The 19,231-nt window shown below is 36.2% G+C and overlaps 1 protein-coding gene across 10 annotated transcripts in view; it reads right to left on the bottom strand.

Annotated features, from left to right (window-relative positions):
- Positions 1-19,231, bottom strand: part of HDAC9 (histone deacetylase 9) — a 751,983-nt gene that overhangs the window by 348,011 nt on the left and 384,741 nt on the right. For all 10 annotated transcript variants that reach the window (XM_070424407.1, XM_070424399.1, XM_070424405.1 and 7 more), the window contains one exon: positions 17,941-18,062. In XM_070424407.1, the coding sequence (XP_070280508.1) occupies positions 17,941-18,062 (122 nt within the window). The remainder of the gene's footprint in view (positions 1-17,940; positions 18,063-19,231) is intronic.

Below are 19,231 nucleotides of genomic sequence, written 5' to 3'. Positions count from 1 at the left end.
CTGATCTATGTTTCTCTCTCGTTGATGTTTCTAACTCTCTATCCCTCTCCCTTCCTCTCTGTAAAAAATCAATAAAATATATTTTTTAAAAAAAGGTTAAAATGATCAATTTAGTTGGTTCCATTGTTTAATTAAATTTAATTAAGAGCTATTGAATAACAATTTTGAGAGCCAAGTCTACAAGTTCCATGAAGACTAGGTAATGAAGACATGTGTGTGAACATGTCTAGTTATGTTTCCATTGTTTATTTAGCATTTATACAGGGCCTATTCGATAAAAATAAACCCATTAGTTACTGAATCAATGATCGAGAAAAGGCTGGTATAACAGGAATGAGTAATACACTGTGATTAATGTAGCCCAAATAATACATGTGATAGGCGTAAGCAGAGTGTTGTGGCTGTAGGATAGAGATTCATTGGCCTTGAGAAGAAATCCTGGGTGCCCAGTGAGATCCTGACCCACAGAGGTGGGAGGGAAGCACAGTTCTATGTACTTCGTCCAGAGGAAGGTACTGGCAAATTCAAGGAATAAAGATTAAATATACTAGCGGGTATGGAAGGGATACTGAATGCAAGTTAAGGCTTCAAAGATATATATGAAGCAAAAATTAGCTAAATTATGCAATACTAACAGACGCTATTCAATCTGTACCTTCAAACTCCCGCTCTCTTCTGGCTTTCTTTTCAGCATGTATGTATGCTCAGATCTTTCCCATTCAAGTAAAAATAAGCCCTCCTGAGATACAGATATTATTGGCTATTGTCTGCATATATACTTTAGTTCACAGTCAAGTTTTGTATTATTTTTACATAGACTTACACTTCCTATCACCACTTCTAAACCTCAAACTACTGCAATATGGTTTTAACCCTCACTGTTTCACTGAAATTACCACACATAGTGCTCAGAGCAATAAATTTAGTGACTGATTTTATGTCTATTCTCAGTACTTACCAACTACAGAGACTCATGGTGGGTCTCAATAAACAGTTGTTGAGTGAATAAATTCATGCTTGCATGTATCCATGCATAAAAGAAAACTTACATTAAAAGGCTGGTTTGAAAATGTTGAGAAGAGAACTGGCTAAACTTCAAATTGTCTTATTTCTAACTAAGAGTTTCATGATGTTGAATGTACCACAAGAAGTCTTCTATAGCAGATGTGGAATGGAGAAGGAATGTTCCTTTTATGGAATGCAGAAAAATTACTATGTTTGGGAGTCCAGGAAATCCATATCCTATAAAGTCTAGAATACATTTATATGTTAATTTCTTTATATGCTTTACTTTTTCAACTGTGAATTTGGAAGATCTACATTTTGAAAATATACAAAATTTAGAATGATCATTAAAACACACAAATTAGGAGCAAGTTTTAATTTGCTTCAATTCAGTTTATGAAAATTTTTTAGCCTGAAGCCTACGGGTTTGTAATACAGTCTTACTTCTGAGCTAGTATTTCACAGCTTAAATAACACGCTACTTTTGGGGAAGTCTGACTTTATAAATATGCTTTTATTTTTCTTATAATAATCCTGTTTAGTTCTAAAAATCTATACTGATAAATAAAAATTCAGAATTACTCAATTCTTTTCAGTAATGAACTATCTCCTGTCTATGCATGGAAATAAAACGGCACAGTGTGTTTTATAGTTTTATATTTATCCTCTATTAGGTGTATCTTTTATAGACTCTTTTAAATAGAAATGTCATAAGTAGTATTATTTGTGGGTGTAACTCTTTTAAACACAGTTTCTACCCAGACACTTCAGGGCTACATGTATAAAAAGAGGTGTGAACTGATTTCACTAGCTGTTGTGGACCATCTTAGTGGGTGAGATCTGCCTGGGGCAGCCCAGTCTGTATTTGATAGAGACACCTGCTGGGACAGCACACACGTTCTCATTCAGAAAATTAATACCTATCTCCTGATAACTCCCTGGGACTCAGCATAAATTTAACTTTTATTGTACTTACTTGTGCTCTCAGCTTGTGTACCTGGTTACCTTCATAAGAGTCTGGATTTGTTTTCCAGTTTAGACTCTGCTGCTAATTTTGTGATTTGGGTGAAGTATTACTCAATGTTTCTGTGCCTGAATTCTCTTGCCTGCAAATGTGGAGAGTAATATCCTTTCTCTGACTTCAAAGAGTTCAGACTGATGTAAAAGGCAATATTTTTGCCTCTGGATTTATGAAGGTCACCTCAGAACCCTTCTCCATATAGACCTTTAGGCAAACATCCTTTATTTAGCTACATTTCTTTGGAGGATTGTCTGAATAAGTAAACCTCAAAACAAACTTCAAATAAAATGATAAAGGGGTAGTAAATCAAAGTACCCTGTAGAAAACATCATCCTAATTAAAACTCTAAGGTAGACAGAATAATGCCTCCTCCCTAAAGATGTCTACGTCCTACTCCACAGAATTTGTGACTATTACTTTACATGGTAAAAAGGGAATTAAGGTTGCAGATAGATTTAAGGTTGATAACCAACTGATTTAAAGTTAAAGAAATTATCCTGCGTTATCTAGGTTGGCCCAATATAATCACAAGATCCTTTAAAAATATGGAAGAGAGTACCATAAGAGCGTTAGAATGATGCAGTGTGAGAAAGACTCAACTAGTCATTGCTGGTGTTAAGGATGGAAGGGTCCACATGACAGAGAATGTGGGCAGCCCCCGTTCCTGGAAAAGCCAGGAAATGGAATTTCCCCTAGAGCCTCCAGAAAGGAACGTAATCCTGCTGACACCTTTATTTTAGCCCCGTGAGACTCATTTTGGGCTTCTGACCTCCAGATAATAAATGTGTTATTTTAAGAAACTAAGTTTGTGCTAATTTATTACAAAAGCCATAGAAACAGTCTAATGAATTCCAAGGTTGGCATTGCATTGGAAATCTGAATATTCTGATGAGATCAGGTTTTACTGTGTTATATTTTTGTTGTATTATTTTTAGGTAAGAAAGTAGGATATTGAAGAAAACTATTAATGATATACACTCATCAATTAGCAAAAATACCAGGATGATACTTTACCTAAAATTAGTATTTACCACTTTATCATATAATATATATATACAAAAGCCTAAGCGACCGGATGACTGGCCGGTAGCTATGACACACACTGACCACCAGCGAGCAGATGCTCTATGCAGGAGTTGCACCCTGGTGGTTAGTGCACTCCTACCGCCAACTTCCTGCAGTCCCTCCCCCTGGCCAGCTGGCCCCAATCGGCCCTGATCGGGACTGGGTGAGACAGCCCGGAGTGGCCCCGATCGCTGTCCAGGCCAAGGGACTCCACCCTTGCACGAATTCATGCACCGGGCCTCTAGTTTTCTACAAATGACAAAGGTTTTAGTAATATATTTGCTTATTTGTAAAAAAAAGATCCAAAGGAGAGAAAAAATATAGCTTTTTTACTTTTTTCAGCTAAAGTTCCATAAGGGTATAAGTTAAGGATCATTTATTTTAACCCTAAAATGCTGAGAGTACTTTGTATATATTAAATAGCCACAATAAGCAAGCAATATCCAAAACTCACTCAAGTGGGACCCTGTTACTGTTTGTAAAAACAGATTCCGCTTGAGATATTAAATTATTAAGCCAAATAACTATGAAAAGGCCTGTTTCTAAGAACAATTTCCCTTTCTAGTGCAATGTAAGTAAAAAGAGGGGGTGAAAATTTAAACCTCTAATTAGCCACTTTCAAAATGTAGCTAATTAAAATATTTTTGCTTTTACATGGGATCCTTATGGTATGAGATGCAATCCCAGTGTCCTACAACTTAATCAGCTAAATAGAAAATGTAACCTCCCATCTGGTAAATCAATTGTTGTGCCCCACCATAACTCAACTAGACACTGAGGAAAACCATTGAAATGCTATTTCCTTTTCGTTAGAAGAGAATTATGTACAATTTCAGCATGCTTTGCATTTCTAAAAGTTAAAGTCAACAGGGAGGTATCACTCTCCTTTACATGAGTTTCCCATGAGAAAATCAACAGCAAAATATAAAGCCTTTGCTGTTATTCATGAAACACTCCATAATACTAACTTGGCTTTAACCAGAACATATTATTTGGCAGCTAAAACCTTTAATCAGAGTTGTGGTTTGAACAGGTTTTCACTGAATTTATGTTTCATAGGAGCTCAAAGAACAGCACTGTTCTTCTAACCAGTTTATTCTATTTCAGGTGGTTTAAATGTTGTACTTGAGCTAAGAGTGGGGGGAAAAAAAGAGAATGCTACTCTGATTCTCATTTTATTGGTTTTAATTATGATTTAACATTTCTAAACAAGTAGTAAGAGCAGTTAGGTAAAAAGAATGAGACACTCCTATCAACAAATACTGACTGAGCACTTGCTCTGTGCAAGGCTAGACACTAGGTATTATGGAAGAAAAAACACATCTAAAATGATGATTCCGACTTTAAAAAAGAGAAAGAGCTGGTGGGGACTCCACCCAAACACCCAGGGTGGCAAGTGAGGTGTCCCTCAGCCCTTCCCCCCAGTATAACTGACCTCACTGTGAATGAGTGACTCAGGGTTGGTACAGGACCCAGCTGTTTCAGAGCGTTAGTCCTGGGAATTGCTCAGAGCTGTACTAGGGGGAAAGAGCTTGCTTATTTTTGCTGTTCTTGTTAAGCTGTTAAGGGGTGAGCCTAGGGCTGTCCTGGGTTATCCTAGCCATCATTTGAAGGGAACATTACTATATGTAAAGTCCAGCAAAACCAGGTCAGAAACTTATATTTCTAATAACAACATGTGAACATATTGAATTAGCATAATTTAAGCATTTGGACCCTCAAAAAATTCAGTTAAATGAACCCTCCAAATCCGCACCCCCGCCTCTCCCCCCCCCCCCACCACACACACCTTTTTGAAACTAAGCTAATTTATAATATTGGATGCTTGTTATTTAAAAATTAAGAGTCCTGAAAATCTTAATTCTGCTCAGGCATTGTCTTTTCTTTGGGTTATGTGATGTTGAATGGGTCTAAGGCTAGCTCAGAGGGAAGAGTTTACTGTGACTGATTAGTGACTTGTGCCTTGGGAACTGCAGGTATTTTGTGACACTTCAGCCACATGTGTGCCTTCCTAGGTCTATCACTGTGTGGTCTATATGATAGTTTCTAGCTAGCAACATGTGAATATATAAATTTCAACTAATTAAAATTTGTCAACAAAAAATTATCTCCTCAGACACAACAGCCACATTTTGTGTTCAATTTCAAGTGACTACATCAGCCCTGGCTGCGTTTAAGTATCATCTCACACACCAAAAGGTTACGGGTTCAATCCCTGATTAGGGTACACACCTAGGTTGTGGGTTTGAAAACTGGTCTGTGTGTGTCAGGGAGGCAACTGATTTGTGTTTCTCTCTCACATCAATGTTTCTCTCTCTTCTCCTTCCTCTCTCTCTAAAATCAATGAAGATATCCTCAGGTAAGAATTAAATAATAAATAAAGTGCCTACATCTGTCTAGTGGCTACTGAATTGGACAGGGTAGATACAGGTCTTTCCATCATTACAGAAAATTCTTCTGGGCAGTATAGTCTGTGCTATCCTCAAAGAACCCCCTCTATACAACTGTTGCGGGCTAATAAATTCTCTCTGAAAAATTGTTGTGTTATCAATTTTAAAATCTATATATATAAAAGCCTAAGCGACCATTATGACCAGTCGCTATGATGTGCACTGACCACCAGGGGGCAGATGCTCAATGCAGGAGCTGTCCCCTGGTAGTCAGTGTGCTCCCACAGCCAATTTCCCATGGCCAGCCAACCTCCCGTGGTCCCTCCCCCTGGTCAGCTGGCCCCGATCGGCCCAGATCGCTGGCCAGGCCGAGGGACCCCACCTGTGCATGAATTCGTGCACTGGGCCTCTAGTAATGTAATATAATCAAAATAGATAATTCCAATTAAATATACTGGATTTTTTTAGTTAAATATATAACTTAAATAATATCTCAGTGTCTTCTCCTATCTGCATTCTTCAGGTGGTTTGAATCTTTGCTTTCACTCAAGATGTTTATAACCTAGAAAAGTGAAGTAGTAGCTCCTCAAAAAGCAAGGTGGGTCAAGTGCTCAATTAAATTAACTTTTAATTCACCTTCTATTAACCTATACATGTGCCTCACTATCACCAACTGTGAATTCCTTAAGGGCAAAAACCCTTTTTACTCATATTTATGTCTTTAATACCTAATAATAAGCCCAAAACAATGTGTAATTTGTTAGATGAGAAATAAATATGTTCAGTGGTTGAATGTCGACCTATGAACCAGGAGGTCCAGGTTCGATTCCCAAGCACATGCCTGGGTTGCAGGCTTGATCGGAAATGTGGGGCATGCAGGAGGCAGCCAATCAATGATTCTCTCTCAGTGATGTTTCTATCTCTCCTTCACTCTCCCTTCCTCTCTGAAATCAATAAAATTATATTTTTAAAAACAGAGGGGAAAAAATGAAGTTGTAACAAAGTCTCAAAGACATTTTTCTATCCAATTGGGCAAAATAAGATAAAAACAACAGTATAAAATATATTTAATAACTTACATATGATTGCCAGCCTTTACTGCAAAAATTACAGAAAAAATGGGCATACTGAGAAGGAAAATGTGGGAATCAATTTTTCATAAAATATGATTTTTGAATTGATCTCATGTATGAATGGGTGGTAAAGAATGGAAGAATCAGTATAAATGTTGAAATAAATAAAGTTTTCTAAAAGAAGAGATCATTAGAAATAAAGATAGCTCTGTACAGGTAAATTAAGACCATTTAATGAAAAAAAATCTAGCATGCAATATAAACTGTTATTATGTACTGCCTTAAATGTTAAGAAGGTTTTTGAGCAAACTGATAATGGTTTCTTCTAGACTTCTTTGCCACAGCGGACATTTTCATTTCAAAGTAGCTCAAAATTTAAAAGAAAATATAACCACAAATATTTCATCATTTATTTTGTCATCTTTTAATTCATTTCATTATCTATGTCTAGAAATATATGTGCATATATTAGCGTGGGATATTTTTCCAGTGTTTCAAGTTATGTAATTGTGAATATTACAAAGGAGGAGTCATTTTTCAATCATTCTCACGATTATACAACAGATGGCTAAATGCTTTTAAGTCTTAATTATTGTTTTTGCCAATTTCTCATTCCAATCTTATCTAAAATGTCCTGCCTATTTCTAATTGAGTATTTTATGGGGAGTGAAAAATATGTCATTAGATTTTGCTACAGTTAATTAAAATGAATTTTAGATATAATTCTACAAAAGCACCATCATTTATTTCTTACTTATACATTCTTCAAATCATTAACATTTTTCTATCTTACTCTTCTTCATAAAGCATGATGATATATTTGCTGTTAGACTTGTACACAATCTTAGGAATCATTTGCTCCAAATATTTTAATTAATTGAGAAATCAAATATCCTAAATCATTAAATGCTGTATTCAAGGTCATATATTACTGACAGGGTTAAGACCACAAATCTAGACTCCTTTTGCCACTTCAATTCTTCTACAATTTTATCATATGGCTACAACGAATAATTCCTACTACTAATGCCACACTATTATTCTTAGTAACTCATACAGGCAATATGTACTGAGATTGTCCTATGTCTGGCACTGTGCTGGGTACTTGATTGCAGTAACTTCATTGCTTGCAGTAACTATGCAGGGGGAATATTTCCCTTACTTGACACTTGAAAAAACTGAGGCTCAGAGAAGTCCTGTAACTAGCTCATGATCACACAGCTCTAAGTGGTAACACTGTGGTGGAATTCTCGGCCAGATCTAACCCCAAACCATGAGATTACGCTCCATGCTTGTCTCCCTAGTCCAGTGATAGCGAACCTATGACATGCGAACTCATTTTTTTGGTTGATTTTTCTTTGTTAAATGGCATTTAAATATATAAAATAAATATCAAAAATATAAATCTTTGTTTTACTATGGTTGCAAATACCAAAAAATTTCTATATGTGACACGGCACCAGAGTTAAGATAGGGTTTTTCAAAATGCTGATACGCTGGGCTCAAAAGGTTCGTCATCACTGCCCTAGTCTATATTAGCTTCTTCACACTAGTTTCCCCCTCAAGCAAATAACTTGAGTTAGATTTTCAAAGTGTTTACCCGGTTGATGAATTATCACACAACTCTCAATTAATACTTGCTCTTAGCTCCAACTAGTCATCAAACATATTGCATACACAATCTGTGAGACCAACTTATTTATTGAACTGCTAAAGCATCTTGTTCTTAATTCTAACCTAATAATAACTAACTTTTGAATAAAAAAAAATTGGGGGACATTATTTTTCTATTATGCTTTTTACAATTTTAACTATATTTTTATTGTTGACACTATTACAGATGTCCCCATCTCCCCGCCACTTTGTCCACCTGCACCCAGCCCCTGCCCCCACTTCACTCCAGCCATCACCACACGTCCATGGGTTATGCATATATGTTCTTTGGCAAACCTTTTCATCCAGTTATTCCCACCTCCTTCCCCTCTGACAGCTGAAAATCACATATAAATTTGTGCTCTTTCTTTATCACAAGGAATCTTACTATTCTAAACCATTTAATTCTTGGGTAAATACTATAGTAATTTATCAATTGTAACATGCACAATCACCTTGTGTAGCAAAAACACTGCTAGTTAAACTATGAAATATTCACTAGACTTTCTCTGATTTCAGATATGTTGTTTAAAAAATGAGCATCTTAACCAGGGGTGGAGGAGGTAGAAGAGGTTATAAGGGGGATAAATGGTGATGGGGAAGGAGACTTGAATTGGGATGAACACACAATGCAATATACAGTTGAAGTATTATAGAACTGTACATCTGAAATCCATATACCCCAATAAATTCAATTAAAAATAAAATAATAAAAGTAAATTTTAAAAATGAGTATCTTAAAATCAATGAGATATGGTAGTTTAAAGTTGACAGCATGCAATAACATATGGGAAAACTTAAGCTGGGAAATGAAAACTCTAAGAAAGAATCAAAAGGAAATAATTGAAATAAAAAGCACAGAAACCAGGAATGCCTTTGATGGGCTCATCAGTAGACTGGAAATAGCTGAGGAAAGAAGCAATGACCTTGAAGACAAGTGAGTAGATATTTCCCAAGCTGAACGGCAAAGAAAAAATAACAGAATACCCCAGAACTCTTGGACAATTACAAAAGATGTAACATATGTCTGATGGGAATCTCAGAATAACAAGAATATAAAGGAGCAAGAGAATATCTGAATAATGGCTGGAATCTCAGGGAACATGAAGCAGTATAAACACCAAAATCAAAACCCCTACGCATATACATAGTCAACTGCAGAAAACCAAAGATAAAGAGAATATGCTCAAAGAAACCAGAAGATAATAGAAAGCAACTTGCCTACAGAGTAAGAAGGGTGAGAATTACATCAAATTTCCTGTCAGAACCCATGCAAGCTAGAAGAGAATATAGTGAAGTGTTTAAAGAGTTACAAGAAGAAAACCCAGCAACCTAGAATTCTGTATTCAGTGAAATTATCCTTTAAACAAGAAGTAGAAATAAAAGTTTTTGCAGATAAATAAAAACTAAGGAAATCTGCTGCCTATGGACTTGCTTTGCAAGAAATATTAAAATAAGTCCTTCGGCAAGGAAAAAAAAAACAAAAAAAGATACAGGTCAAAACTCAGATCTATATAAAGGAAGGAATAAATGAATGTAAAAGAAAATATTGTATTTTTATTATTTTTCATTGATATAATAGGTTATTAATAATAATAATATCAACAATTTATTGGGTGATTTTAGCTCATGTAACAGTGAAGTTAACAACAGCAATATTATACAGGATGAAAGAGAGGAATTGGGAATACCTGTTATAAGGTACCTTACCTATTTAGCAGTATAATATTATTGGTAAGTTGATGTGGATTAGATGTAAATGTGTACTTTAAACTAGCAAAAGAAATTTTAAAAACATATTTTTTCTATTGATTTTAGAGGGAGAGAAAAGGAGAGGGAGAGAGAGAGGGAGAAACTTTGATGTGAGGATGTAAGAGAGAAACATCGACTGGCTGCCTCATACAGGCACCCTGACCAGGGATCGAGCCCACAACCTGGGCATGTGCCCTGACCCGGAATCGAACCAGCCTTTCAGTACATAGGACAACACTCAACCAACTGAGCCACAATGGCCAGGGCACAAAAAAAAATTTCTTTGAAAGAGGTACAATTGATATGCTAAGATAGTAGAGAAGATGGAATCATATAAAATACTCCATTAAAACAAGAGAAGTCAGAAAAAGAGAGAAGATTTAAGAAACAGAGAGAGAATAAGTACAATGATTATTAAACCATTACAAACTTGGTAGATATTAATCTAACTATATCCATAACCACTTTAAATGTGAATGGTCTAATACACTAAAGAGACTGTCGGAGTGGGTTAAAACAAACAAACAAAGCAAAACAAAACAAAAGATCCAACTATATGTTGCTTGTCAGAAAACTATATAAATAAAAATGTAAATGTTCGTTTGTTCAAAATCTTAAATCTCTGAAAGTTATTCACCGATTGCTTTGAAATTTTGACACAACGTTGCATTCGAATATGTGCATGTTTCTATATACCTATATACCTAATATTATATAGCTGTCACACCTGTGTCAGGTAAAAACATGCTTTTTTGAAAAACAGCACCATTTGTTGGATGTAAAAGCAATACACGCTATACTAAATATTTTCCGATTCCATTTCAATGTTTCTGTTTACAATTATAAATTGTAGATAAAAATAACTACAAATATGCATGTCCAGCTGCAAAACGATCGATCAGCTGAAATATTCTCACATCAATTGCTGGAAATTGGGAACGGAAAGGTGCCGGTTGATCTGACCTCAGGACGAATTTCATTGCCTCATAACTTCTGCAATTTAGTGATGTCAAAAGGAGAATTGGTTGATAAAGTATTTCCAAATATTCAAACCAATGATAAGAATCACGATTGACTGAGTGAAAGAGCTATTCTTGCGGCCAAGAACAAAGACGTCTACGAACTTAATATTATTCAGTCTAACATTCAAAGCGAGGCAGTCACATACAAGTCCGTCGACACTGTTGTGGAAGCAGATGAAGCGGTTAATTATCCAATGGAGGTTCCTCAAAAAATTGGAAATGGAACTCCCATTTGACCCTGTGATCCCACTACTAGGAATATATCCCAAGAAACCAGAAACACCTATCAGAAAGGATATATGCACTCAGATGTTCATAGCAGCACAATTCACCATAGCTAAGATCTGGAAACAGCCTAAGTGCCCATCAGTAGATGAATGGATCAGAATTTTTGAATTCACTCGATCTGCCAGGGATGCCACCGCACGTACTGCAATTGAAAATCGGCGTGCCAATTATCATGTTGTGAAATATCAGCCAGCCAAAGCTTTGCAACGGCACGCAGCTTGCAGTAAAAAAATGAATGAGCAACGTCATAGAAGCAACAATCTTGACAGGACCTTTCAAAGGTGAAGATGTACTCATTCCTCGAATTCCTATGATTCCAACGGATATGCCATTTCAATTTAAGAGATTGCAATTCCCAATTCGATTGGCATTTGCAATCACCATCAACAAAGCTCAGGGCCAATCTTTAGAATTGTACGGTTTAGATCTAGACACGGATTGCTACTCACATGGACAATTATATGTTGCGTGTTCTAGAGTCAGCAAACCAGACAATCTCTATATCTGCACAGACAATGGAACAACAAAAAATATTGTATACCCACAAGCATCGTGAAATTAAACATATTAGAAACGTGCGCTTTCTCTTTTCTTTCTTTTCCATTTAACCAGACTGAACCACAGCAACACATGGCCGGGTACAGCTAGTTTTAAATATAAAGATACAGAAAGAGTAAAACTAAAGGGATGGAAAAAAATATTCCCTGCTAACGCTAGGAAATTACAAATTAAAACCACAATGAGAATTCATTACATACTTATTAGAATAGTTGAAACCCAAACAAGTGAAACTGAAAATACCAAGTACTGGTATGTGGAGCAACAGGAAGTCGGATGCACTGCTGGTGAGTATGCAAAATGGTACAGCAGTTTCTCTGTAAGTTCCAGCTATCACATTCCTAAGTATTTACCTAACTGAGTTGAAAACTTGTATCCATACAAAAACCTACACATGAGTGTTGATAGCAGCTTTGTAACTGCTAACACTTGGAAAGAACCAAGATAATCTTTCAATAGGTAAATTGATAAATAAACTGTTGTTCATCCATACAATGCAATATTATTCAGCGGGGGGGGGGAGGGGGGGGGGGACTATCAAGCCATAAAAAGATACGGAGGAATCTTAAATGCACATTATCAAGTAAAGGCTACATACTGTATGAGTCCAACTATATGACATTCTGAAGAGGACAAAACTATAGAGACAATCTAAATATCAGTGGCTATCTATTCAAAATGTTTTTTGTAAATCTAAAAGTGTTCTAAAAATTAAAGTCTAGTTATTTAAAAATGAAGTCAATGGCAGAAATGAGTACTCAGTTTGGCCCTCGTGAGCCCAGGGCAACAATTAGAGTCTATGGGAAAGGACAGAAACAAATCTGCCGCTCCCGTGGCCACCATATCAGGGTCTGAAATGCCGGGCTCTATCCCCTTCTTTAAAAATAATTATTTTTACTGAAGTTAGAGAGCAAGGGAGAGGAAGAGAGAGATAGAAACATCAACGATGAGAAAGAATCATTGATCGGCTGCCTCTTGCACGCCCCACACTGGGGATGGAGCTCACAACTCAGGCATGTGCCCTGACCAGGAATCAAAACGTGACCTCCTACTTCATACTTTCTCCTGAATTTACTTGTTTTATTAATAAAGGTTACAATGTAAGACTTCAAAAACTTTTCAACAGTAAGATATTTAGTTTTAGCCTGATGCAAATAAGTGAAACTCAAAGAAGATAAAAAATATGAACAATAAAATGGCAATGAATACATACATATCTATCAACAACTGAATCTACAAACAAAATGAACAAGCAGAACAGAAACAGACTCAGGGACACAGAGGACTTTTTGTTGTTGCCAGATGGGAGGGGTGTTGCAGGGGATGGGCAAAGGAGATGAAGGGATTAAGAAGTACAAAGTGGTTGTTACAGAATAGTCATGGGCATGTAAACTGCAGCATAGGGAATACAGTCAATAATATTCTAATAACTAGGCGTGGTGCTGGATGGGTGCGGGATTTATTGGGATGATCACATTAAGTTATGTAATGTCTGGTCACTGGGGTCTACCTAAATACATACATACATACATACATACACACATACATAAAACGATTAAGCACTCCCTAAGTCCTGGAATTGTGATCCGAAGTGCATACCATGCATTACTCAACTGAATTCTCAAAATAACTGTGTGAACCAAGTACAACAATTATTCCTATTTTACAGATGAGGATTGTGGCCTAAAGAGATCGAGTGTATTTCCCAAGATGAAGGATCCAGATTTCAAACTGGTAGATGGATTCAAAGCCTGTGGTACTGTGCCACACTGCTTCTCAATTCTGGGAAAACTGGTGCAAATTTATCACTAAGAATATATTTCAATAATTTTTGCCAATGTTGTGGCAAGAAGAATTGCCACAACAATGGAAATGAGGGTCCTAAGACATATAAAGCATTCCGGTTTTTGTCAATCTGGACTAAGATTGTAGGTGAATAATTTTAGAAGCAAAAGTGCCATCTGTGCAGAAATGTGTGTGCGTGCCCAGATGTGCACACACACACACACCTCTGTGTATTGTGAGAAAGAGAACTAGAGAGAGAAGAAGATGACAGAAAGGTTTTAAAACATTAAAAAAAAATCTCCTGGGTATTTATTCTGGATTATAATAATTTGAACGCGTTACCAAAGTACCACAACATAAATTCTAACTGCTTTACTGAGGGGAATATATTTCATCTCTGCCTTCGTTCCAATTTACTGGATGTGGAAAATGACATTGGCCTTCCAAAGCCTTAACTTATGTTTGGACCCTTTCCATCTCTGAGTCTTATTCTAGGGCTGCTGACCATTAAAGTGAATATTTCAGTGGGGCTGGAACAGTCTTATTAGCCTAAGCCAAGCTTTATATGGCTTGTGCACTTTAAGAGGTTAATCTTGCCAACCAGCTCACTTTGTTCAGAAGTATTAAATGGAAAGACTGCAACATTCAAAGGAAGGCAAAGTTCACTGGGTAAGACCCCAATAATATAATGGAGCATAAAACCTCTAGAACTTTTTACCATAATGTTTTATGAGACATATGCACACACTCGTTGGACCAGGATCTACGTCAAGTGGTTTTGAAGGTCAGTTCAAAGTCACCACATACGTACTATCTTTGTTAGAATTATGGACTATTTCAAAAGTGTCTGGACCCAGAAGCTTTCTTTCCCTATTTTATAGTTTACTATCTGTCCAGCAATATACTATATTAGGGGGGAAAAAGTCACCTACTATAGCATGATATTATTTGCAGCCAAACCAGAAAGCTCAGTAAAATATTCCAAATTTTAGTATCAACAAATCCTGTGTTAAAGAATGAAAAGTATCAAAGAGTGTAATTCTAAAAGGGAGTGCTACTTGAAGTAAGGGCCTTGCAAAAAAATTTTAAAAAATTCTTTTATTCTCACCTTCACAACCAATTATAAAGGTCTTTGATGTTCATTGTTAAGAAAGGAGCAAAAGACTCTCAATTCCTCCATTTAAGAGAACCTTGGTTTAGAAATGGGCCTGATTAGAGCTACCTATTCTATTCCTATCATTCTGATGCTTCCAAAATGCTCAAATGGTATGAGCTACTATGATTCTCCTCAGGGGAAGGAAGTAAAGGTCCACTTTGCATGACAAAGGTCAGATTTCTGCAGGCAAATGAGACTCCATGGTTGACTGTTCCTAGGTTGTCACTGTCTGGCTGGGTCCAAAGAGGTCAAGAGAGGTTCCAAATTGGGTTCACTGCTTAAGGGACACCCCTGGGGCCACTTTTTAAAGGTCATTAAGATTTTCTTACTCTGGTTTCAGCTTCACTCCCTTAAATCTTGCTAACACACACTGGTAATTCAGTACTGATGTGGGTTAAAAGGAAACTGAAAGAATTTAGTATTATATGCAGATCAAAAGTTAGAAAATTCACTTATTTAACATCTTCCTTTAAATCTAAGATTCAGTTCAATGATATTCAAGTAGACCACAGAGGATGATACTCAGGTCCCAACAGGAGAGCTTGACTCTATTATAACTGTCCTGGTATCTACACTATATGATCAACGCCACTACTCGAAATTTCACTTAATATGGTATAGCTTTCTGCAAAAATTATACAGTCTCCCCAATCATCACACATGTTTAATTATGGTAAAATGTTATTACTTTCTTTTGTAATAACTCTTGGGTCACGAAAATACAACAAATGATGAACTGAAATTATTATTTGAGTGTATTTCGATGTTCTCTTTAGTACAAATATATATCTAACCTTTCTCACAGTGGAGTGGAAATACACTCAATGGGTTATATTTATAAAAGTTGGAAGAGTTCTGCCTATTGTAATTAATGAAGTGTATCTCTAAGTATTTTAGATAATGTGTGGAAAATATCTGTATTTAATTATATAATACTTTTCTTAGATCATGGGAATTGAATTATGAAATATTCTGAAGCCCCTATAGAGATAAAATTATTAATGGTTGTTCAAGAATTCTATTGGTACGATGCCAGAGAATATTTGGTTTTACAAATCAATAATAGTCTGACCCTTCCTAAGTATCAGATTTTCAATAGAAAAGGAAGAAACTTAAAATACTGGGTAAACATAGACGCAGAAAATGTCTTTCACATTAGTACAGTTTTGAATGAAATTCTGTAACATATTGTGAACAGGATTTCTCTTTTAATTTTGTTGGGGATGAGAATGTCTAAAAGAATAAATTAACAGCTTGCTATTCATTCTTCGGAGAGAAAAAATCCTAAACTGTTCTCATGGAAACAATGGGATACAAAGTATGGTTTTTTTTTTGTCCTTGTCCTACAGTATTAAAAACATCAGATTTTCTTTCTGGATGCTTACTGATTCCAAAGGCCACTTCTTCTGCAGTCAGTTTTCAATCTCCCAGTGGAAAGAATACATTCAAAGGCTGTGTGCACAGCAGGGTAGAAGGCTTTCTCTGTGAATGTAACTGTATCACTCATCAGTAACCTCCTGCCATAAGGGGACTTGTGTTTTCTTTCCTTTTAGTGACTCCATGGGCTCTTGAATGCCAGTCACTGCCCCGAGACCTGGGGCCATATTCACATAATCTCTGTCAATAGTTCCTACACAAGCCATTGGTGCAAGTGAATGTCAAGGCTGCAGATCAAAGACCGCACATTCTAAAACTCATGTCCTTTATGGATCAATTTTCATCAACTGTACTCTGTGTTTTAGAAATACATGGAGACTCACTCTGTGCTTTCGTCCTTTTATCCCAGAGACGTTTATTTATATAAAAGGCAATCTGATTTGAAGATAATTGTGTTAAATTCTGATGCAATACATAAAATTCATTCTTCCCTTTGCATACCCTTCTTGAAGTATTTTACTGTATCTATTGTTTTTTAGTAGAAATGGCAAAATATTGGGGTTATTAAAAGAAAAAAAGACATGGATTGCTTTGCAATATTGACAATCCTTCCCAGTGCCTGGTACAATAGACATTAAGTAATAAATTCTTACTCATGATTGATTTTTATTTTTAAATCTTCATTTTGCTACAGGTAAATTATATGAGAGAAATAGCTTCAGCATGTGTTTTTACAATGTATACCCATTTTAAGTATTCAAAATTGCTTGGGGAAATAAATATAATTAGTTAAAATCATTTTCTCTCTGTAGATTTCATATACAAATTACATTGATCTATACTTCTTCGAGTAGACCTGAGTAAAATACAATGGACCAAATTATCTTCTATGAATACCTGTTCAGATCACACTGTGGATATAAAATTTTTTAAATTCACAACTTTCTCTAAAGAGCCATATTTGAAAGAAATAACACAATTTTTAACAAAATGTACATGAATGTTATTTATGCTTACATCTTGCTAAGGTCTTAAAATATATTTATTATAGAGGTAAGAGCATTTAACATGTTAAATATGCACATATCAGAAGGCTCACAAAGGAGAAGAAGATATTGAAACAAACACAGGTTTACAGCCACAGGGCTGCTGGCTAAATTCCAAATAGAGGCTGCACTGTCCCAGTTCCCCAAGGCCCATTTTAATATAATTACGTAAGATTATTAGGTACAAAACTTACTCTGAGTTCTCTTGTAATCTATGAGACATTAGGCAAGTCACTTACTCAGAAGGTAGCTTTGGCTTTATCTATTTTCACCACTTAAACAATTGAAATGTAAGGTCTTTAAACCTTGAAAAGAAAACTTTATTATTCCCATTTTTGTGGCAAATGACTGAGGCCCAACAGAAAATCAGATAAATGGTGAAAATTATAAAGGTCCTCATTAATGGAAAAGATCAGAATTTTCTGAAAAATCAAATTTCTATTTCCCTTAATGTTACCCTTCATTGCTAATAAGATAATCTGACTAAAATTCAAATATGATAAACTTTTAAATTACAAAAGGTACTTCAATTACAGATTGAATCACTTTGTAACAACAGGTGTGTGTGTGTGTGTGTGTGTGTGTGTATGTGTGTGTACATGTGCGCATGCCTGCGACCAAACACACACTTGTTAATGCTGAGGCCATGGGCGCGAAGGGCATAATAGCTCTCTGATTCAAATCCTTTGACTTTCTTCTAGAGGCAAAATGAAAGTACAGGTATGTGATGCAAGAACAAACCCACTTACCAGTTTTCCGAAGGGGGAAATCATCCTTTGCATCTTGTGCTCCTGGTAATGTGTATTTGTAGGACGGAGATGTTCCACTCAGGGGTGGAGAGCTTTGATCCAATGATGTATGGTGGGCAGCCCTAGAAGAGACAAGAAGGGGTCACCACTTGCACTGGAGTTTTTCCTGCATGTTGGTCAGCAATAATCAGTTGCACATGCTGTACACGTGTCTCAGCTGTGTTTATGTTCTTTCTTTTTAGTGTGTACAAACCACAGCCTCATGTAACCGAGTTCACAACAGCAGTATGTTACGCAATGATTCAGGATCCCCAAGAATGCCCACGTGGGCTTGGTCACACCGTCACACAGAAGAGTTTGTTTTATTGAAAGAGAGAATTTACCACAAGCCTGAGTTGTGATGATCTGAGATTACTATGTATGTTTTCTTAAGAGCCGTACTAGTGAAAAAGTCATCATCCGAATCCTTTTCAGTCAATAATGTAGAACAACCAAGGTAAAAGCAATCACATGGAAGCACTTCATTTTTAAAATTGCTGGCTAGTACAGGAAAGTGCACGAGGAGCTTTTCTATGGAAAAGACTGCACTGTCGCGGCCTCAGGTCTCTTGACTTATACCAGACCGAGGTGCAGACTGGGGACCGCTTCTTTCTTCAATACAAAACTGATTTCTCAAAATGCTTTCTCTTTTCTGCATAAATACAGGGAAAGAGATGCAATTGTGTAACTGGAGAACAGTTTACAGGACTGACATACACTAGCCAGTGGATGTAAACATCTATAATTTTTATATATGAAGAAAACAACGGATGGGGCCTGTTATCACCAACAAGGTGCTTATTCTACTGGGATTCATCTGAATTGCATTCTCAAGAATTAACTGGTTTAAAAATATTTCACCTTACAAAAAAAATATCAAATTCAGATTCCATAATTCCTAGAACTTTACCCAGCACCATATGGCTCAGTTGGTTGGAGCATTGTCCTGTACACCAACAAAGTTGCAGGTCAGGGTGTGAACAGGAGGTAAGTGAGATATTTTTTTCTCACTTTGTATCTCTTTCTTTCCTCCTTCCTCTCTCCAAAATCAATAAACATATCTTTGGCTAAGGATTTTAAAAAGTCTCTCTTCTTAAACTAGGCTTTAAGTAAAAAAGAATATGAATTACTTATAAATTATGTTTGTAATCTATATATACAAAAGCCTAAGCAACTGTTACGACTGAATGACTGGAATGACCAGTTGATGGTCGCTATGACACACACTGACCACCAGGGGGCAGATGCTCAA

This window comes from Myotis yumanensis, unplaced genomic scaffold (assembly GCF_028538775.1).
Source record: "Myotis yumanensis isolate MYYU_CA2020_CCGP unplaced genomic scaffold, mMyoYum1.0.hap1 SCAF_9, whole genome shotgun sequence".
Classification (NCBI taxonomy): domain Eukaryota; kingdom Metazoa; phylum Chordata; class Mammalia; order Chiroptera; family Vespertilionidae; genus Myotis; species Myotis yumanensis.
The sequence above is the reverse complement of the archived record's forward strand: the minus strand, read 5'-3'. Positions and strand labels throughout refer to the sequence as shown.